Source organism: Bombus flavifrons, chromosome 14, assembly GCF_040668555.2.
Source record: "Bombus flavifrons isolate JBK064 chromosome 14, iyBomFlav1_principal, whole genome shotgun sequence".
Taxonomy (NCBI): domain Eukaryota; kingdom Metazoa; phylum Arthropoda; class Insecta; order Hymenoptera; family Apidae; genus Bombus; species Bombus flavifrons.
Genome location: NC_138455.1, coordinates 9266485 through 9289395, shown reverse-complemented (window position 1 = coordinate 9289395; position 22911 = coordinate 9266485). Strand labels below are relative to the sequence as shown.

Here is a 22911-nt window from a genome sequence, read left to right as displayed (position 1 = left end):
ATAATAGAATTTATATTACATTTATTTGTGTCTTTTTATGTAATTAATTTTTATCATCTTTCTTTCTTTTCTTCTGTCTTTCCGCGTTCAAAAGGTAAAGGGCACGAGACGAGTTCTATATTTTATCATTGCAAATGAAATTACCTGTAAATATATCGTTGCAGGTATAGGTTGCCCTTGCACAAACCAAGCTTGATGTCTTCATTTAAATAACAATTTTATGGCTTGCTTTATGCAAGGGGATATCCATTTTCAGTTTACAATGTCACGTCGCGATCGAATACGTCTCGTGCCGACGCAGGCGCGATGAATTGCAACGAATTGCGACGATCATGTTTTTTTTTCTCTTCGTTTGTTTGTTTACAAATTCCAAGAGATCGACAGTACTATAATGAGCGATTAAAAAGAAATGATATTACAATCAGCGAGTGAACGTAAAATTTGAATCAGTATTGAAGTCGGATGTTTCGCGTATGAAAATTTTCGTTGATCGTTTGTTACTTTTCCACTTGCGGTGTAGTAGTTAAAAATATATTGAACCGTTTCATACGGACTTAAATTATACCACGTCGATCGATTTGTATTTTTAAAAAAGTTGATATTCACATGGCAACCGAATTATGCTACCATCATGTACATCAATAATCTGTAAACAACTATTAAACGTATTTTATAACAATGTTAAACTAAACTAAAACACACCTGCATCAGAGCACATGTAATTCCAGCAGAACCTAAAGTTGTATGGCAGCTTGTTAAATACAATAAACAGCATTCTTCATCAAAGATCATGCTCTTTACTAAAAAGTTTAGGATGGTGTGTTTTATTGATTTTGAAAATGCTGCTCATACGATATTATCAAAACATTTGATACTCGTTTAAAATTTCGATAATCAATTCACATTTGATTCCTGTGAAGTGCGTTTTCATTCAAATAAATTTGAACTTAATCTGTGATGCTGGTTCTCTTGATAGGCTTATGTAGTAGTTTTGCAGTGACTTTTTTTCTTAATTTCTTAGTATCTTGTTATCGTCATTTCCTACTTTTCCTCAAAGACTGGAACTTCTGTGAAAGCATGGTAGCTTTATTTCTGATATAGGGCCTTTTTGAAATTTTATTGCATCGCACCTCCTTTTTGCTTCTGTTGCTGTTGTTGTTGTTCCCGCTGTTGTGCCTGTTGCGACGCTTCCGTATCTTTAATGTGTTTTTCAACCTGTAGGATTAAAAACCATGCAGGTTATAGCAAATTGTCATATTCTACTTTTTTAAATCACTTACCACTTTCTTTACATGTTTATATGCTCCAGATTCTATGTTTCCATGAACATTGTCAACTTTATATGGTGGTCTGATTGTGACATTGTCAAATACAACAATATTTACTCCATTCCACGTAATTTCTGGGATAGTTTTTGATATAGTACTGAAGAGTTTTTGTCCCTCTGGAGATACTCCGGCCTGCAGAGCCATTACCAGTTTTTTCTTCTCTTCAATTTGATTACGTACTCTTCTGTTCAGCTTTTGTAAATTAAGGCTTTGTGGTGGCTCGCTAGTGGTAGGGCTAACTTCCCGCTTTACTTGGACCTCTGATACCAAGGATAAATTTACTATGTGTACATCGTTTAACGTTGGTGATCCGCTGGATGACGGACATTCTGGTAGGCATCAGTTAAGGAATCATTATTACCACAAAATGTGAAAATCAAATATAGTATTAATATATTCCAATCATAAGATCACCTGGCTACAAAATAAATTCTCAGGTTATAAGCATGGTTTTCTAACATTTCCCATAATACTAAAAATATTTTTATTCCTAAATCATGAAGAGAAATGAAAGTGAAAGTTTACGTGTGAAACGTGAAAATACGTTAAACAACATATAAGCGGAGCAATAAAAAGCAACGGAAAATCCAGCATGGTTGATTGAATGACGAAACTAACCTGACTTCGTGTAGTTGGTTAGATGATGATCAAATAATTGACAAGCGGTATTGCACGTTTCCCGTGTGAAAACACGAAACGTATCTCAGTGGTCGTTCGTTAAAATTCACAAAACCTATCATAGATAGCTCGAAAGTTATTTACACTGCGGCAATGTTAAACGAGCGACGGATGAGCGCTGCATACATGTAGTTTACGGGAAGAATGTTACTTTAAGCGAATTTATGAGAAAAGGATACTTAGGATTAGCATTTTAGTTTGTGGATCGAATGCTAACACCTCGCCTTCGATCTCCTCCTTGTAACAGGTTTTACAGGCCACCGTACTCCCGATGCTGAAACAATCGTTGGCGCCGGCCATTTTTCACTACGAACTTAGAACCGCGGACTCCCTATCGCCATCTGTTCTGATTTCAAATGTCCCTCGAAATTTGTATCACTTACACCATTTCCACTCTGGCCACCGATCTGAATTCTTCCAAGGAGAAAATATTCTTATTTCAAAACAAAAGAGACGTGTTGTTAATTTATTGTCAAATAAAAGTTTAGCGCAGTGATAAAAAATGAGGTGAGAAGTTTTACAACAGTAGTTTGCTTTTCTAAGAACACATGATTAAGATCAGAATCCCGCTATTGCATTATAAACCCTTCTTGCCAATGTATTTTGACGAATCTTTCCTTTGAGGTGAATTTTGGGAAGGATATATTAGGGACGGAAGGTAAAAAATGAAGTAGGAGCGAAAGTATTTGTTTTTCGAAATTATATATTCCCAAAACCGTATCAAGTTTGGAGGTAGTTTGATAACATAATAGCATTGTAGGGTTATTTATATTCTTAGCTTAATAATATTATATACAACACTACTAAAATTTTAAAATTATCGTTTCTTTAACTATTTATTTCATAAAATCTTATATCATGTAATAATCAGATACATTTAGTAAAACAGTTGATAATAAACGATTTCGAATTTCATCATTACAATGATAATTGGAATTTAGATGGTCGATCTTCCGATAATTTAAAGAATCATCGCAAAGACAATCGTTATTTTCGAATATTAATGTTCTTTATTTGTTCATTTCTCTTTTGTTAATTTCAGATCACACAAGGCTTGGTTCGAGTGTTACGAAAAGCATCGGCTGTCTTCGTTCGGCGTTCGTAAGCTTTCGCTCTCGTTCGGGGTAAGTCGGGTTGGCGGGTAGTTTCGTGGTCGCACTCGCGTGGTTTCGTCCGGCTTTCAGTTTATAGATACCGCTCTGTGAAGAAGCATCGCGACGTGATTGTCATCGAATTTCGAACTTTCTTTCGTGATTCTTGAACAGTCAGCGACAGGAATTTAATAAGTGACTTCAAGCTGTGACAGCAGACAACGTTGTGCAGTATGTCAAAGCGTCGTTTAGTTATTTTCTCCGCCATTTTACCAAGGTACTTTCTAAAGTAAACGAACCATTTTTGATTATGTTAAATAATCGGATCATTTAATTTAAACATTAACTATTAAAGTTCATATCATAACTTGTTACTGATGATTAGATTGGGGTTAGGTTTTTTACGCATTTGTAGGAAATATGAAGGTGTAGAATTGCACAGATTGTATATAGAAAATATTCAACGTATAGTGCATTCTATAATACTTGATTAGTAAACAAATTTTCTAACGAGAATCTACTTCTCTTAATTACACCCTCAAAAATACGAATTGACAGAAAAACGTCAGTTTATTGATAATTTATTGGTAACCATTATTGGCTGTTTACCATATAGTCTATATAATTTCGCAGTTTTTCAGCTTGAAAGATTTTTACGTAGTATATCTGTTGATTGACTTTTATAGCGTGAAAGCTTTTCTCGACCAGTTTAACGTCAAGATGTCAAGATAAAGCTTTTAATAGCTGTAGAGGGTGTTAACACGTGAAATTTGATATACGCTGTTACTTTCGATTTCTGAAAATTTTCGCGATATAACCGCCAAACCGATTATTTCGCGACTACGTGTTATTAGTGTCTAGCTAGAAATTTGCTGCTTTAATTAATTAGTGGCTCGTACAATATTGGTAGCCCGAGATACTTTTAAGAGTAATTTATAAAGTAAGTATATAATAATTATCTTCAGGATCATTAGATTTCTATCGAATTATCCCCAATTAGAAGTCGTGTGTGTTAAATTTAGTTAATGAAACACCCTGAGTTTTTAACGTCAAACGTATGTTGTATTCTCTTTTTCGAAGATTTCGTTTTATTTTCACACCACTAAACGAGAGAAATTTCATGAAACCGCGTTAGCCATCTGGCGTTCTCAGAAGCTCGAGGTCGACGAGAAAAGATTTTTTTTTTTTCAAGGGTGTAATAATGCTCCGGGCACGGTTCGCGAATAAGAACTTTAGAAAAACAGGGCGGGTTTTGTGCGTATTTGACATTGGAGTTACGCTTGATGGATACACGCTTGTGTATATTATTGTACGAATGTAAATAAAATAGCGTGATGGAGTGGAGTCGAGTAAGTTCCAGATTAAGATGGAAGGAAATAAAACACGAAAACATTGAAACTCTGTACACTTGAGCGATCACCACAGTATAAATTATTATTACATTTCCTTTTCACTTTAAGATAATATCAAAAAGGGAGAGAAGATATGATACATATATTATTTTACTACTACTATATCATATTTCCTTTATGTTCTCTTAAAGTATTATTACTACAGTTTTATTTACTTCATAATCCTTGCGTCAGGATGACCCAGTTTTATAGCATAAAGCTATAATATATCTTAATCGCTTGTTATATGTCATATTGCATCATGTTCTATATTCATCTACTTACAGTTACAGAAGGATCTTCATACACCTTACAATAATGTTATTTTTGTTTAAATAAAGCATATACTATCATGTATAGTAACACATTTATTCCTTAACATGTAAAATAATAATAAAAGAGGCTTTACTCTTCTTGCAGTAAAATTTAGTACAGTTTTATTCTAATAAAAATTGTATGGGATGTACGAAGACTCGTGTGACTGACTGTAGTACGACTTCTATCCTATCATTGTCCAATTAATACTATTTTGTATTTCCTAGGTATCGGTCTTTGATTAATTTTTCGTATCTTGTTATTTTAATATTCTCCTCTATTTTTTTTTTAATCTATAAATGCTTGTTTTCTATACCTGATATGAATATTTCCTCTGTTTACAACAATTCAGAGTTTAATTCTGTATAAACTATGTTTTTCGTTATCTCTTATCAGTCGTACGAGACATTAGAAAATTATAGCTGTCTGCAAGTTTGTGGGGTATCGAAATTAATTCGTCAAATACTAAGAACTTAGTGCACGCTAGATTTGCATTCTGATTATATTTACAAATTGTTGTTTCTCTTTGGGAAACTCGCGATTGTTGTTGGCTTCGGATGAAGCGTGATTGAAATTGTTTCGGAGTTTTGTTTTCTGTACGAACTTCGTAGCTTTGTTGTCTTTGCCAGCTAATCACGTGGAATACCGTAACCACAATGAGAGATTACCAGACGAACCAGATTCATTCGATAAAGTTCCATTGATCGTACTTTCCCAATATTCATCGTGAAAACTGTCCCAATTCCAATCGAGTTTTAAAACTTACCCAATATCGATTAAAATTTTGATCACATTTATTAAATTGCTATTTTATCAAACCACTTTATATTCTATTTATATTAAATCGTGGAAATTTCGTTTCATTTTAATTATATTTGGAAATTATACCAGATTAATTAAATTAGCTGATGCATGGAAAAGAACGTCCGCGAAAGCTTTTATTTCCATGCTAAATTTTTCTATTCTATTGCTTAATCTTCGTGGTTAATCCTCTCAAGAATAAAACATTTTTACTTTTAAACTTTCCGCTTCGCCTAATTAACTTTAAAGTTGCTCGAATGATCCGAGTCTCCGATACGTTATACATAGGCGATGAGACATTTATTACACTAATTGACGGAAAAATTCTTCGTTACCTAGAATTCCAAGCAAGATAATAATGCTTAAGAAGTTAGTAATTTCTTGGTGATTCTTCAGATTTGTTTCACTTCAGTTAATTCCGACGGCGAAGGCACGATGATCTTTGTCTCGTGCATATTTATTTTACGTTTATTATTTTCCCAATATCCAACAACTATCCGTCTTCTCATAATATTCGTCGAAATATAAAATTCACGTCAACTTGTACAGACCCAAAAAGATTAGCAAGAGAGAAAGAAGCAAGTTAAAAGATAAAAAATCCTTATCATAATAGTTTCTCAGCTTTATTGGCATAGAACGAAGTAAAATAGGGTGTGTATTTGATGCTCGTCGCCAATTATCCAACCTCCACTGGGCAATGGTTAACGCGAAAAGTAGATTAAGTTACTCGTAACGTAACAAATCAAGGACACATGACACAATCGTATAATTAATTCCCTGGTGGTCGTCGATGTGCATATCTCGATGGACATTCGATCTACGCGTTTTCGATAATACGCGCTTATCTCATCCCCTGCGATCCTTCCTCGTTTGATTGGGTCTTCCGCAGTACTGAGAATTCGTTTGTGTCTCCCCTCTACGGAAACGTAAACGTGGACAGTACAGAGAATATTGGGAAACGGCCGTGGTTACGTGGAATATGTGATAAATGGGAAAATAATGCATATCGCGAGCTAGGCGTAGCTTCTCTGCAGAGACGTAAATTATTCGCTAGCGTTTTACTCGTAGGACGGCAAATAAATTTCCACGCTTTACCACTCTCGTTTTTCATAAATCTCCGACGTGACTTTGAAATCGGTCTGCTTTATTGCGTGTGCACGGTGTTGATGATGCGCTGCCCGATAGGAATCACGTTATTCGGTAATCGATGCAAATATATCGCTCGAGAGCATCGCTTTATCGTCTGTAGCGTACGACGCTTCCCGTGACGAGTCAAGAGCAATTCCCTCGTCAATCGAGACATGGAAACGAGCTTTTATTTAACGAGTTGCGCGATTCTACTTGAAACTGTTCGAAACAGTTAGACGATTGCGTTCGGGTAACAAAGTACTAGGCTTCTGTGAATGTTCTGTTTCATACCTGATTGAAGTGGACGAGAATCATTTATTGCGAATATCTGTGAAATAACGGAACGCGATATTCCTACGAATATTATTTCTAGTTTGCCATTAAACGTGGTAATGGAAGAGAAATATCCAGATAAAATTGTCAATTAAAAAGTGTCGTTTTTATATAAAATCAGACCAAAAAGCTGTAATTATGTAATTGTATCGTTCTATTTCTTCGTTTCATTTTCGTGTTCATAAAACGTTTTTCAATATGCAAAGCATTTATACGCGCGATCAACCAGATAAGTAATTTATTGTACTTCTGCAACAACGAATTTGCAGTTTGAAGGAATATCGAACGATGAGATGGATTATGAAAATGATTTTATAGCACGCAAATTGGAAATTTCGAAATTTTTGATTAAATTAGGAAAGATCATGCGTGTGTGAGTTAATGGAGAAAGGAAGAATAAATCACCGTATTGAAACTTTGACCTCGATCAACAATACAAAAAGAAGTCGGCAACAGAAAAACTGGAAATGTCATTAATTGTTGTTAAAGGTGTGGAATCGGTCTCATGAAAGATGCAGGAAACTTTTTGTAGATCGTTGAATCTCTCGAATACGTTTTTACCGCGATTACTATTGGCAAACTCGATAGGTATAAAGGTAGATCGCACGTGTCAGAGGCTCGTAAATAGAATCTCGCGTAAGTGTAGGTTGAACACGTGTGGTACCTGGTCCGGCAATCATAAATCAGAAGAACACGTATTTGCTACCATTGTGCGATCGTCTTTTAGCTAAATATCAGAATCAGGCCGAACTGGGAACTTTTCCCTGACTTTTACAATCCGGTAACCGAAATTCTCCGAGGAAACATTTTTCTTGATGAAGTATTTTCGAATTTCCGAATATCTCGTGTCCTCGACGATATTGTCAAACTTCAAAGATTTATATCGAAATAAATATCTCTTTCTTTCTAACTTATTTCTTCCACGTCGTTTCTCTAATTTATTCCGCGTTTTAGTTCGTCATTTATTTTCGGCTTGGAGATCGAGCGTTTCATTTGCAATTTATAATAAGCAAATAATAGCATTTCGAGCAAATTATAAATATGAATTATAAATATGAATATTACAAATGAAGAATACGAAGAAGAAGCATCGTAAAATTTCGACAATAGACAAAAATGAATTTTGACAAATTTTCAATAAGATTTTCGAAACTCTCGTCATTTGTAAGTTTCTCATCTTGATGGAGCATAGAACGATTGCAAAGTTTTAGCCTGTGCAATAGTTTCAATTCCAATAACGTTTTAATCTGTTTATACGAATCCAGTTCACCAAATACACTGTTCCTCTTGAACAAAACTGCTTCTGTAAACAAATTCTCTACTATTCGAGCAAACAGAAGCGAAGAAATCCTATACCATTGATGCATTGATATACCATTCGTACGATACTGCAATGAAAATTGATTCGAAGAGGAACATTAAAAGAATATGCAGACGCAACGAGGGAGTTCAGAAGAACAACCTTCCAATTATTTCGAGCAGTGTATACGCTAGAGATTTTTTCCCTCAAGAATATTATGATTGACTTTATCACGGTTATTTCGCAAAGCACCGTTGCAAATTTACGTGCGTACGGTCCACGGCAAGACTTGGCCCTGCCATGTCCTATAAATACTGGTTTATTGCCAACACATGGCGTAGATGCATAAATTGTGCTTCGTTATGGAAGTTTCAGCCGATGTTGATCATGGAACGGTCAAACGGCCGGACAAATTAAGTTCATCTGAAAACTACTCTCGTACTTCGTTTCTCGAACCGCCTTTGAAGTTGCGCTACACGCGTTAACTCTTACTATTCTGTGCTGTTTAATTAACCCTTTTCCATTAACGTTGATCACCTTCGTTCGCAATCGAATATCGCGCTCTTTGTAAATCAATTCGCCTACAAATCCGCGTTTCGTTCTTTATAATTAGACCGCGGATTTTTTTAGCGTTTATGGGACGTTTGAAGGTATCGAAATTCACAGAACGCAGGGTGGTTGGTAACTGGTGGTACAAGCGGAAAGGGGGTGATTCTATGAGAAAAAATAAGTCGAAAATATAGAATAAAAATTTTTTTTTTAATTTTTCTATCGAGACAACGATCTACAGTGAGATCCGTTATAACGAGACGTGATAAAGTGCAGGCATACCGAGCGAAAATTCAAAATCGATTTTCTCGAAAACAAAGCCTCAAACGACAAATTTTTATTCTATATTTTCGACTTCTTTTTTCGCGTAGAATCACTCCCTTTCCGTTTGTACCACCAGTTACCAACCAGCCTGTATATCGTGTAAAATTATTTAAGACATTTAGAGTATATCGTTTATTACAATATTGAGTAAATGAGATAAATTTTTATTTAGAATCTATATCTTTAGCGATGCCTGTAAAACTATAAAATTACATAAACATCAGCAGTCTACTAATATCATATAATACATCAATATATCAATATAACATCAAGCGGATAGATCATGCATTGAACGCGTTTCTAGTCTAGGAGACTGCTATTGATCCTTTAAGTATATTTTCATAAATCCCATAAATTCCTCGTAATCGCCGTGCTATTTACAATCGTAAAACATATTTCTGCCGAGGTCGCATTTCTTTATTTGTATTCATAAAAACACGGATTTGCATAAATATCTGCAGACTAGTTATAGTGTATCACGAGGCCTGCGAACGAAGGAAAGTTGGTAACGCGGTTTTAATATGGTGCGGATTGCGCAACGCGATTCTCTTATCGGTAACGTAAGCAAATGCTGTTTAGAAATTGTTATAATAATTACGCAACTATCGTCAGATAACGCTCGATAGAAAGTTCGTACGAATTGTTCCATCCGGCGGATCGAGCGTCATTAGCTTCTCTATATCTGTCGATCGATTCGTAATTTGTCACAGGCTGTCGTACACTGAGATCAAACTGGTCGAAAAAGGCGTCATTACGCCAACAGGCTACTCTTGTCATCGAAAATTCGCTTCTAAGCCAAGAAATTCGCACTCGCTTGGCAAGAAGCCCGTCCGCTATCGACACCGACGCGCATCTTCAGGACGAAGAAACCAGCCGTTTTCTCTTTTCATTTTGCATCTATCTTCTAGTGACAGACGGTCTCCGCTTGTGTGTAATATTAAGCGCATGTTCGCGTATTTTAGGTACTGGTGATCTGCTATGATTTGTAAGCAGTTTTTAGACAGTTTAATTTTTTTAGAATTGGGAAAATAAATGTTGGCAGTGGGCTGTACTTTTAGGAGCATTTCTGGAACATTTTATCTCCGGTCTAATTTAAGGTGTAATTGAAGTAAATATTAATAGTACGGGGTGTTAACATTTTTACTCTTAGTAAAATTTTAAGTAACTTAGTCTCGTAGAGAAAGAAAACGAAGAGGCATCTGTGAGTGCAATTTACAGTACAATCTGCTTGAAATTAGTGAGAAAAAATGTTTAATCTAGCGAAATGTTAATTGGCACACGCATGTAGAAAGTTGGAGAGTCTGATTTAGCATTGATTTAGTTAATTGATTTAGTTAATTTAAGTAAATATTCAAAAGATGGAAAAGAGGCGAGATTGAATTAAAACGAACTGATTAACGAATCAATTTAACTTCCGTCAAAAGTAAACGCGTCGTCACGAGACGATTCCATCGTTAAAGTAGTCTCGCAACGTATTCTTAGCGTCTATCTCCGTTTCATTTACTACATCGAACTATTTATGCCATTCGCTATCTTAAATTCGAAACTCTGAATGAAACTGACACGCGTTAAATGAAGGTCAATTAAGTTGAATTCGACTCGAAAATTGTTCGTTTTAGCGACGAGGAAGTTTCAGAGTTAAATCGAAATTCGTGTGAGTTTCACGTGGACCACGATGTGTCGATTAAGCGTTTAAGCGAGAAAATCGTGTAAAACTTCGCACCAACCGAATTGTTACAAAATTATCGCCAATGTCTTTTAAATGGCGTACCAATTTTCAATTAACGTAATCCATGCATATCGAACTACCACAATTATCCTTTCTATTTGATTTACTAATGTAAGACAATTGTTCATTGAAATTACAGTTTCTTTCGCATAATTACCTGTTATTTCCAGTTATATTCTTTGGTAGTAATTATTTTACGATGTGACCAATCATCCATCGATTTTTTTCCATTTATTTACCTCTTATTAACGCGTAAAATTTTTTTACAGAAGTCTCGCGTATATAATTATTTGATAATTGCATAATCAAACTGATTGTTGTTTGATGTCTTGGAAAAATTGTAGAAATTTTTTTTCTTTTACCTTGAACGTAGATTAGTCGTTACACTCGATAGATGCTCACCTGATGCTTCAAAAAATTCTCTATTCGACGTGTCCCTCGCGTTTCTCAATTTTACTAATAATACCGAAACACGTTGAAAGCGAGGTAGTCCTAATTCGATGGCCAGAGTTTGTAGTTGCTATTATGCGAGCTGAATGCCTTTTCTTCACCAGGCTTTATCACCAGGCTAAAATTAGCGCGGTTAACGAGCTTCGTTTTTTGCAACCAGTTCATATAGAAAGGCTCGTCGAACGGAACGCCGGAAATTTGGCGCAAGCTCTGTCTCTCCGTCGCGTGTCATTTTCGTGATTGTTCGTGGCAGAGATTGAACCGTGTCTGACATAAGTCTACGTATATTTTCCCGCTGTTTTGCTCCAACTCGCTGTCACATCCTTTTCGTACAATTTATCGCTTCGAAGTTTCAGCTGTACGAGTTAGTACACGAACCTAACTCGTGCAAAAGATGCGACATTCGTGGTAAATGGAAAGCGAGATGCGAGATGAATGCAGTTTGGTTAGTGCAGGAAATTATGGGCCATTAGTGAAACGAATTATACGAAAAAGGACAGACGGCTGCGATTGTTCTTGGAATCTATTGTTTCTTGAATTCGATTTTTCATTCAGATCTACATTTGGAGACGTTATTTTTAGGCGCCTTTTAGGATAAAAAATGATCGGATAATTATAGACTAAGGAATTCGGAATTTTATATGTCTGTTTATATTTCAAGAAAATGCAGCCTAATATTTATACAGTTGTCTTTATTATGTATTACTTAAACTGTTACATATTTCTCACAATATGCTATCCTGAACGCCTGCCACGAATTATGTTAGTCTATTTATCCGAAACAGGAAAATGAAAAATAATCTTAATCTTAATAATCTTAAAATAATAGCCAGAAGCAAAAATATCATTTTTATCACAAATTTTATCGACTTCTTTGGATAATAAAAGAAAACTATTGCAGACATCGAACATTCATATAATTTTAATACGGCTGATAAATAGATATCCAATTTGATATATAAATACAGTTCGGAAGAGTTGAGAAACCATGGCAGTCGGTCCTTGTAACTTTGCCACTTCACCGAATTCACATGTAGATGTTTAGAAACAAGTGTACAATTTTTCAGGAGAATCCAATTGGTAAAAGATATCAATTTATTGTAGAAAGTAGAATACGACCTGTAGCTTTCAAACGTGTGCATTGTTAATTAAACTTTCTTTTGTCCGATGAAACCCTGAAATTCTACTGTATCTATTACATGTAAGTGCAGGTGCATTTCTCTGGGAATCAATGAAAGTTCAATTAGGAAGGTCGCCGTCGAACTCCATTATTCGAATCGAGATTAAGAAAATCGCTTTCGTGTTCGATCGCAGCATGCACGCTATTTGATCGAATGCAATTACCATTCCTCAAGCACCATTTATTTTTCGGTTTCAGTTTCGTATAGCGAAACCGATGACGAATTTGATGAAATTCCGATACGAGATAAAAATTCAGGATACGATATCATCTAATCACTTGCATATTCTAGCTCGCGTAATTTGTCGAATTTCGCCAGAGAAACGATAGAGAAAATTGACTTCGAGATAGTTTGCGATCCAAAGAACGAAAGTTTGCGAAGGAAAATTTACTCTTCTGTCAGAGGCGACCTTTTTCTTTGCTTTCTGCGATGTTTTCGACGCACTAAACGCTGCATAGTGTATCTAATGCACCGATAATCACATGCGAGGATCGTTCGTGCGATCAACAAGCATCGTATAATCGAGCTTCGGAAATTCATTAACAGAGAGAATGCGGAACGCCCATTGGAATGCATATTCATTCTATCATGTTGTTCATGGTGCACAAGAAAGCAAATGTCGTGTAAACTTTTTCTTCTCACCGAGCATTTGAAACTTCAACGAAGTTATGTTTCAGCTTACACGAGGATATATTGAAAAATTAGACATTAATATTTCGCTAAAATATTTCTTTAACGAGACGTTATTATTCTCGTGCAAAGCTTTGAAGCACCTTCTGCTTCTTAGATGACTCTTTTTCGCACGGTTTTCTGGAAAATGAGAGTACGATAATGATAATTATCGTTTCTAACTATGATTAATTATAGTTTCAACGCTATAAATAAGATATCTATGCGGTTAAAGAAGGCGTTATTTCTTTTGAAAACCTAGCACGTTTTAAACTTTTGAGAGCGATTATATATGCATATAGGAATAATAACTGGACATAAATTTTTTAATCAAATGTATAACGACTACATTAGCGGAAAGAAATGCTCTAATTTCGTTATTTCGTCTTACGAGACCTTTTTGCAATAAGCCTTTTTCCAATAAGCCAATATTTTTATTAGCAAGTTTCTCGTCATTCTGATCTTTCAGAATCGTTAAGCTTGCATCGCCAGATTGCACGATCTATATCTTCATTTTCAAAATTACATTTACATTTTGATTGTCTGTAACATCGACGCGCGTAGGAGAAGCAGCTAAGTTATATTGAATCGGTCAGCTTTAATCTGGTTTATTGCAACGACAAACTCTCTGCCTAGCATTCTCTGCGTGTAGTATGGTATTTTAGAACTTCGTTGTTTCAAACGCTAATTCTAATTTCACCCAATGGACGATACAATCAGGCTGGAATTTACATTTTTCAATCTCTCGTTGTTAATTGAAGCTGTCCCCTCTGCTAAAGATTCTTTATGGAAACTCGTCAATCTTCTTTTATGGTTAGCTCTGCGTTCACTGAGAAAGTAACAAGTTAAACGTCTACTCGATTACAAAATCGTTTAGCGAAACAAACCGCTATTTAAAATTATATGCGTTGCATAATTCGACGATGCAAATGTAGATTCGTTCCGAAATTAATTCAATGCAGCACCGAGCCAAGGAGTCTGATAAGATAACGAACGTTATATTTTAGAGGTAATCGGGGAATTTCACGTTGATTGCCACGCGAATTTTATATATTTTGCCGTGATAGCCGCGCTAGATAGAAATATAATACTTTCACTGAGTAACATTTACCGTATAATATCGTTGTAACATTTCACTGTATAATATTTAATTTTTGCAAAATACTTATATATGCAAAGATACTAAGAAAGAAAATAAATACTTATATACCTATTTGCACATTTTTTTCATAATCTTATCTAAGTCATTGACATTGCTGAAAATTTATGAAATCAATTTACGAAATTCGTTTTACTGGTCATTTTCAAAAATTTACTAAGCGGTGACCATCGCGGCAAAGAACGTGTTAAACGCGAGGACGTTTCCACTCCGTTACGCTAAAAGCGATATTTTGTTACTTTCCATGATGGTCGAAAGTAAGAGAAAAAGCAATTTTATTTTACTAGAGTCTTCTTCCGTGCAATTAACCCGATTTCAAGTACGTCTCACTGTGCTTTCTATTTTAGCGCAGTTGTGATTCGAGTGTTCTTAGTTTTGAAGTTGGTGAATATAAAGTAGATATATATTCACAATTCAACTCGTATATATGAGCGCGTATATATCCAACACGAAACTCCATTCATTTTGGAGTTAATTCAGTCTGCTCGACGTGAGACAGGAAAAATACATTAGCTTAGGACTGGATCGTTGTGGAGGTTGCTATAGCGAGATGTTGAACTACATTGTAGTTTTGTATCTGAGGGTCAAATTCTTTTGTTTCTATTACTTTTCAGTAGAGCGGAAGAACAATTAAACGTGTTCGTACGTTTCTCCGCGCATGCAAGAAAAGTGGAATTATTTTTCTTCGATGGAAAAAACGTGAGAGAGGGGAGGATAAAGGGGCAGGAAGTTAACAATGATTGAAGGAAATAATTTAAAGGGAGGCAGGAAGGTAATGGAAAGGAAAGATAGACAGGAAGAAAGGCTTATGGAAGGAAAAGAGCGGGAGGAAAGGAAAGGCGAAGGTGAAGAAGTCAGAAGGAAAAGAAGAAAGGAAATAGAAGAAAAAATAGTTTATGAGTTCTCAGTCGCAAAGGAACGACAGGACGGTACGATGAAAAGAAAATTTAGAAGAAAGTAAGGGAAGGAAAAACGGAGAAAGGTGTAGAAGAAAAGAAAAGAGAAAAAACCATTAAGCGTCTATTTATTTACCTTTTACTCTTACTGAATTCAGATCTAACACTCGCTCACGTAGTACCTTCGTATGGTCTGCACTTTAATACTTTTTACAAAGTTGTAACCAGTAAAATGCTTGAAAATTTGTCTGCTCGAAAGAGCCGCGAATTGGTCTACATAACTCAATTTCCAGGAAAGCGGGTTTCGGTTATCCCGTTTTTCAAGTATGGAATTCATTATCGACTCAATAGAACAGTTAGAATACTTATGCAGGATTTACTAGAGGCCATTATATAGGATTTAGTACACTCTAGGCGAGCTCTTTTACGAATCGAAGCGTTTGCTTCAATTTAAGAAAACACTTGGTCTTCGTTTTCCATTTGCTTCGCTTTCACGTTGATTTGTTATAGATTCCATCGAACATCTTTTTATTGTTCGTGGTAACCGAGCCACAATTTTCCGGGCGCAGTCGTCTCGAATCGAGGAGAATTAATCGGAGGTAGCGAATTTTATTATATTGGAAGATGGGAGAATTTTATTCATTAGCAGAAAGAATCCCATTACTTCTAGATTTATAACGGCAAACTTTCCCAAGGGAAAATAATTTTTCATGATGAATCGATAGTCGACTAAAGACAGCAGTGAGCTTTCGCTTTAACTTCCAAGCGTTCTCCTATTTCCAGCAATAATTATACTTATCGTACGAGACGAGCTTCTTCTAAGTTCTCCCGCGAAAAGTCATCACCTGCGAGGAATTCACATCGCAGTTTGCTATCGATAGTTGCAGAACTCAAAAAAATGGCAAATTTGCTTTGCAGTCGTTTCGTGACGCTGCAAGTGGAAAGTTCCGCTGCTTTCGTGAATAGTGACATATCTCGTGTTAAGTTAGTTTCGTAATGTCGTTGAAATGACTCGTAAAGATTTCTTCGTAAATTCTAAAAAGCCCCTCATCTAAAATTTACATTTCGTGCCATTATCAATGCCGAGCAGCGATGTGATCTCTCTAGTCTCTCGAGTGTTTGCCTCCGGCCACGCGGTCACGGGGTCAATCGAGCTTTATTTCGGGATGCAGGAATCTTCACCATAAATCTTTTGGCGGTAAATGAAAGGTGGCATACTGCTACGTAAAAAAGTATCCGTTGAATTCACGAGCAATAGTTGATTATTGTTACGAGAGAATGAGCTACACGAATCGTATCTTACATTTTTTATTACCTGTATTTTCCATTCACATTAACCTTGAATCGGTCTCTCCTCGAATCATTGAGATTTCAGATGTGAGGTAGGTTACTTAATTTTACAGTGTATGATTGTATTTTGTATTCTGTATCTCGCGTGTCTTTATCGCGTGAAATCGAAAATACAAATTTGAACGATAACAAAATTGAATAATTCCATCCTCGCATCTTTATGACTATACTGTGGATGCTTATACACTCGTGGGACATTTGACCCCTCAACCTACGATTTACGTTCGAGAATTTTGAGCCGAAAACGTAAACAAGCTATTATATATATTATATTATATATTGCATTTGGCCCGATCATCTACTACGGGCTATGCCTGTAATATTTACGTTTGATCCGATCATCTACTGCGAGCTATGCCCGTAATATTTACGTTTACGATCGTCGTACTACGGGCCCACGTAGTTGTAGGTTAAACGCGCAAAAACGTATACAATATACACAATATACAAACACACGTATGTATAAAACTATTCAAAATGTACAGTACTTGTAACAATATCTAGTAAATCCATTATTTATATTGTATTTCATAAACATTAGTCGTGTTCGTAAGAGTACAAATGATGACTAACTTGTACGACTTAACAACTACCAGTTCAGTATCATAAACACATCGAAATTTCAAAATCCACAAACAATCCCGAAATGGCCTAATCTAAGTTATTAACTGGTTAACGAATGTCTCTGCCTATATTCGTCGTGTCATCCATCTTCAAAATGATCTGGACCATCTTGCCCTGGCAACCCTTCGTCACGTTTCCCTTTGTCAGTTTCCCGATGCGATGCCTCGATAGATCGAGAATCGATGAATTGAAGCTCTCTCCGATGCGTATTAAACCATGAGTGCACTGTGGTTACATGCTCGCACCCATACAGGGGATTAAATCGAACGTGTCGTTGATTGATAAATTGTATTGCACCGGAACCTGTACTAAATTAATCGTTTGTGGTCGTTTGTAATTGTTCATGATCGTTTATGAATGGATTGCGGATTTTTATGTAATTTTAAATTTTTATGAAGGGAGCCGAAGAAATGGATTACCTGTATAGTAAATTTGTTTCGTTTACTAAAAATTATGACCCAACTTGGTACGTTTTATATACTTTCGTACGTTATGTATATGATAGTGGCAGCTACAGTTTTATATTTATATGGACGTTATGTGGATATTTGGGGAATCGAGCGAGCTGCAACGATCGAGAAAATGCAGACACGTTGTTTGAAACATCTACCGAATGTCCCAATGGATACTGCTAATTATCTCTGGTACGTTACGAAACAGGCAGAATAAAGCTGGAAAGTGTAATAATAGAAAGATCACATAAAGATCAGAAACATAAAGATCAAAATATTTGCTGAAAAAATATGTCAAATGGATGAGAATAGATTCCCTTGGAGGTGGCTAACAAAATTGAACGAGCTGGGTGGAAACAAAAATAACCCAAGGAAGTACAACTGGTATACATTAATAAAGGAGAAACTTGCAGGAATAAAGAATGAAGAGATGTTAGAATTAAGTGAACGTGAGGAGATACCTCGTCGAATAAAAAAATATATAGAACAGAGTGGAAGTTAAAATATTCATAGAAGATGGACTAAGATCACTTGCTCCGAGATGTTGTTCAATACATAAGTGTGTTATTGGTCTGACTAGGCCAGAGAAAGAAAAATATTCGATTCGACGATTGCTGAATTACAACTGGCAGGAAGACATAAATTCAATAATGGAAGAAAAGAAAGAAAGAATTAAGATAAGTGACGCGGATGATTCTCAACTATGCAATCTGAGAAGAAAGGAAACATTAAATCATATCGTATCTGTGAGCTCCAGTATCAGCAAGATTATGCGTAAAAAGATTATTGAAAAGGATATCCTGAATTGTGAAATATTAGAAATGTAAAGGAAGTAAGAAATATATTCCACTTTGTGCAAGAGATTATAAAAATAGAAAAATTAATGCTAATCGAATCAGAATAAAAATGAAGTTAGTACAATGAAGTGTGTATGTGGGTATATTGGGCGTGTTTATAGTGGACATGAATAAGCTCCTTTGTAATAGGCTGAAATACGAATGTACTTATACTGTACTATACCATATTATACTTTATTATATTATACTATGTTATATGTAGATTTATAGAAAATTTGATAGCGCAGAAATTCACAGAAAAATATATGAAATATCGAAAGTATAGTATTTCCTACAATACGTGGCAAGTAATATAATTTTCCGTCGAAGCTCTATTTGTACAGTCATATTCTCGGAAATATGAATTTGCGTAAAAATCTGCTGTCTAATTATGTAGTTCATAGACTTTTTTATATACGATTTTATCATAAATGCATAAAAATCCGTGGCCTAATGACAAATTAATTGTTCTGACTTTACAAGAAAACTCCCTCCCTCGTGTATCGATCAAGAAGATATATGTGTTGACTACTTCTTTATTGTCACTCCGTGATGTTGATGTTCGATTTTATAAACAAAAGAAGGGATTTTATGGGCGTCCGCAAGCATTCGTGACGAATGTTAATGGCGATAAGGATGAAATATGATACTCGGCTGTGAAGGCAAATTTAGAGAAATCGCATCGGACTTTGATCTTCCATATCAGAAATTAAATCTTGTACCGTAAATAATAATATACATAAAATAATAAAATAATAAAATAATAATAAAGAAAAGATTATCCCACAGATTATACCGTCGTTAAGTTACCTATCCTCATTTCTTCGTTCTACAGCTACACGATTAGTGCTCAATTGCCAATAAACAACTGGCTTATTTCCATAAGAAGATGGGACAAACAAATTTTGAGGTAAACATATTCTTCTCTACTCTTCGATTTATGAGGTCGATCGATGTTGCTTCTGTGCGATTCGTATCTTTTTATGAAGTAATCGATGAAATTGAAGCGGAGGTTTTTAATTCGTAAAGCTATTCGTTAAATGGCAAAAATTACGGTGCACGTGTAATTTAACGAAATTCTAAATCCTTTAAATTTTCTTTGAATTACGCTGTAAATTTTGTAGACAGCCGCATGGATAAAGAGGGCAAACTTTTTAAAATATCGATAAGATGTTGAAGGAACTGTCTAAATACTCGCCTAGAGGAAGTTTCGCAGCGTCGAAATAAAATTTCCACGGCAGAGACGAATTTCGATTGCCAATCGGATTTAATGAAGCTCGTGAACGAGGTCATGGCTGTGTAACGCGATGCATTTTACGTTTTGACGATTTTAGCGGCTCGCGTTTTAGCGAAAGCTCGAATCGCGCTTTAATATCGTGCTAGAAATCTCGAAAACAAGTTCCCGAGCATCGTTACGCCTGCTTCTTTCCTTTTAAACCGAATCGAGGCTGAGAAAACACAGGATGTTCTGTTCCATATTTTCACCACTTCCGTTCCCTTCTTTCTCGAATCTGTGACACAAGCTTACACCGGATGCAGTAACCAGGAAATTTGCGAAATTATGGTGTGCGAAAGTTCGAAAGTCGGGTCCCCTTTCATACCTACAAATTATCTTCGTAATTCAGAATTTTAATAATAATGCGAAAATGAAAAATTTGACAAAATCGAAATTTTTATAATGGTCAGTAAGTCAGTTCGTTGCTGTTTTTCACGAAATTCTGTTTTACGATTATTTTTACAAGAAATTCATTGTATTATGCTGCTTCAAAAGTTTCTTCCATTTTACAAGGAAACAATAAATGCACAACATTTTTTGTCTTATATTATTTTATTGAATTATGTATGATCCACTTTGTTCCAATAGAACCAATAGAACTTGAAAGAACGACCTTTTCGGACGACCTAATATTTTTTCAAGTCACGAAAACAATTATAACAAAGAGTTAGATTATAATTTAATTAATTATGAAGCTAAAGAAGTAATACTTATAAATAGGCTGCGGGTTTCAATAGATGGAAGAAGTCATCGTTGTGTATATAAAAATGTCTACTTATAAGAATTTGTAGCGGCACATGAGCTAGAGGACGATTCAAATCATGTTGTTTTGCCTCGGAGTATCAATATCGTTAGGAAACACGCAATGTAATAATAAATGAACTCCGGGCAAAACAATGTCGCCGCTACGTGCAACCGTCGAACGAATACGAATTTGAATTTTCCGACTCTCCCCCGGCCAGTATAAATAAACGGACGCAAGGAAGTCAGTTATCTAGCAGTTATCGATCAGTTATCGACGAATATCTACAAGTATCTACTGGTATCTATCGAATATCCATTAGCGATCTAATCAGTGATTACACACTGTGATTAACGAATTCGTTACTACGAGCGTCTTGATGACATTAGCTGTATTTATTAATTTATTTATTATCTCTGTTGAAGTGGTCACCACTTATAAGAAAACTCTACATCTGGTCTTTTTAGTTTCTCAAGCACTGAAGCCATCGACAGCGCGTAGACAAAAGACTGCGACGAAGTCAGACCACAAACAGTAGACAAGCGACGTTGGCTTCGGCGTTTTTTTTTTTCAGTTATTGGGTAACACAGCTAGCGTGCGGATCTGGGCCAGCTCAAATTGTATTCTTACTTATAATTACATTTATATTTAAATATATTTTCTGCCTTACAATTTATCCACTAGTTTTTCTCTACATCTAAGGTTATACATCGAATAACCTCAACAATCTCAAATACCAATTTTCTCATAGCAAATTTCTAACTACCAAACCTCTACAATCCTCTACAAATTTCAATAATACGAGGAGATCTAAATTGTCAAAATTTTGATTTATATCACTATGATTTTCATGTAGTGATTCTGTTGAATGTGTAATCTTGCGTTATATTTTGATTCTCGAAGAATATACGTGGACATTGCTTGCAAGTGGAATCTCACGGTGGAGAATAATGTAGGCAATTTACGTTGGAAATATATACACAATGGCCATTATGTGGACGAAATTGCAGGGCGGTTTGTGTGTTTAAAGAGATTGCTAATTGTGGTATTCGTAGCTTCTAAACCGAGCTCAGAGCTTTCTGTTGAACCAGTTAAAGACCCTTTCAGCCAACGAGTTATTTGTTTGTGCAGGTTGCTTTAACAGTTAGTTTCTAACTTCGCCGTTAGTTACTCGATCGTCTTACTATTTTTATTTTTCCAAATCTAAAACGATCATATACGTCAACGTTGAGTTACAAGATAACTTAGGATCATATCATGCTACAATTTGATGTACAAAATTTTACTGTCACACAATATTCGGTTTTTTCATTATCCTTTGATCGAGTATTAAGCAGCCAACGATGAAACAAAAATTCTCTATGGAAGCTCGCTATACAGATTAAACATATAAAAAGATATTCATTCTTAGAGATTTTAATGATTTTTCCTACAACATATCGATGAAAGCTACTTGTTACTGTATTATACAATTTGTCCTATTTCTTGTTACACTGTTTGTTGAACTTTTCTACAAGTTCTATATTTTAGTCATCGATAGTTTCAATTTTAAGAAGCAAAGTTCCATATTATAAATCGATTGAACGAAAAAACACCGCGAATGAAATGTCACACGAACGTTGATTCTCGTCTGGAGCTTAATTCAATTCCAAGATTGATTCGATTGTTTTCTTCCTGCAGGGCAAAGATTATGGCAACGTATCAACGCGGCAGTGTCTAAAACCGTTGACGAGGGAAGCATGCGAAGAAAATCGAGCGAAAGAAGATTTCTCGACACGGAAAGGGCGGATTCCCAAGGGATTTCGTTAGATAGAGTACTGTTGCAAATCGTCAGTACAACTGAGCAAAGTGCTTAAAAGCGTGCACGATGGAAAACGTGCTGATGGGCGGTAGACAAGTGGACGCAACCTTTCAAGTGTCGTTGTCAAGAAGTTAATCGCCGTCATGTCGAACCAGACAAATACCACCGATTTTATCGATTACGATCTCAACGAGTCGTTCAGTCACTTCGACTGGGAGGAACTGGCACCCGTTCTCGTCGTCTATTCCCTCACGTTTTTCCTCGGATTAGTCGGTGAGTGAGATGGTACTTTGTCTCGCGGAAAAACCGTCTCGTGGTCTTGTTTCTTTATCCTCTGTTAAGTCGGCTCCAGAAAATCGATTCTTCCCCTTTCTAATAGTCAAATACCATCTTCCGAAGTATCTGGCGAAAAAGAAAACAGGAAAATTGTGAAAAAGATAGCGATATCAAATAAAATATCAAGGAAAGTAGAAATAACAATAAAATGTTTCCAAAATGGATCTAGTGT

At 35.7% G+C, this 22911-nt stretch overlaps 2 protein-coding genes across 6 annotated transcripts in view; one reads left to right on the top strand and one right to left on the bottom strand.

Moving 5' to 3' along the window:
• Positions 1 to 4: 4 nt before the first annotated feature.
• Positions 5 to 2346, bottom strand: LOC138186876 (protein LSM12). The gene is made up of 4 exons (XM_069127142.1): positions 2186 to 2346; positions 1281 to 1657; positions 1131 to 1215; positions 5 to 1067 (listed from the first exon to the last, which is right to left on the bottom strand). The coding sequence occupies exons 1-4, from the start codon at positions 2304 to 2306 to the stop codon at positions 1042 to 1044; spliced, it is 609 nt and encodes a 202-aa protein (XP_068983243.1). The 5' UTR covers positions 2307 to 2346; the 3' UTR covers positions 5 to 1041.
• Positions 2347 to 3196: 850 nt separating this feature from the next.
• Positions 3197 to 22911, top strand: part of LOC138186873 (QRFP-like peptide receptor) — an 82114-nt gene continuing 62399 nt past the window's right edge. For 4 of the 5 annotated variants that reach the window (XR_011175027.1, XM_069127139.1, XM_069127137.1 and 1 more), the window contains exons 1-2: positions 3197 to 3374; positions 22283 to 22676. Coding sequence is in view for 4 of the 5 variants with exons in the window: in XM_069127139.1 (XP_068983240.1) it covers positions 22547 to 22676 (130 nt within the window). In the remaining variant the exon portion in view is untranslated. Of the gene's footprint in view, positions 3375 to 20821; positions 20903 to 22282; positions 22677 to 22911 lie in introns of those variants that run through there. The other variant, XM_069127138.1, reaches the window with a different exon arrangement.

What these genes read in the sequence shown, in the direction of transcription:
- LOC138186876 (XM_069127142.1), bottom strand. Translation starts at nt 2,306, where the DNA reads ATGGCCGGCGCCAACGATTGTTTCAGCATCGGGAGTACGGTGGCCTGT. An exon ending in ATAAACATGTAAAGAAAGTG is followed by an intron (nt 1,216 to 1,280) that starts GTAAGTGATTTA and finishes TTAATCCTACAG; the next exon opens with GTTGAAAAACACATTAAAGA. An exon ending in GCAACAGAAGCAAAAAGGAG is followed by an intron (nt 1,068 to 1,130) that starts GTGCGATGCAAT and finishes ATGCTTTCACAG; the next exon opens with AAGTTCCAGTCTTTGAGGAA.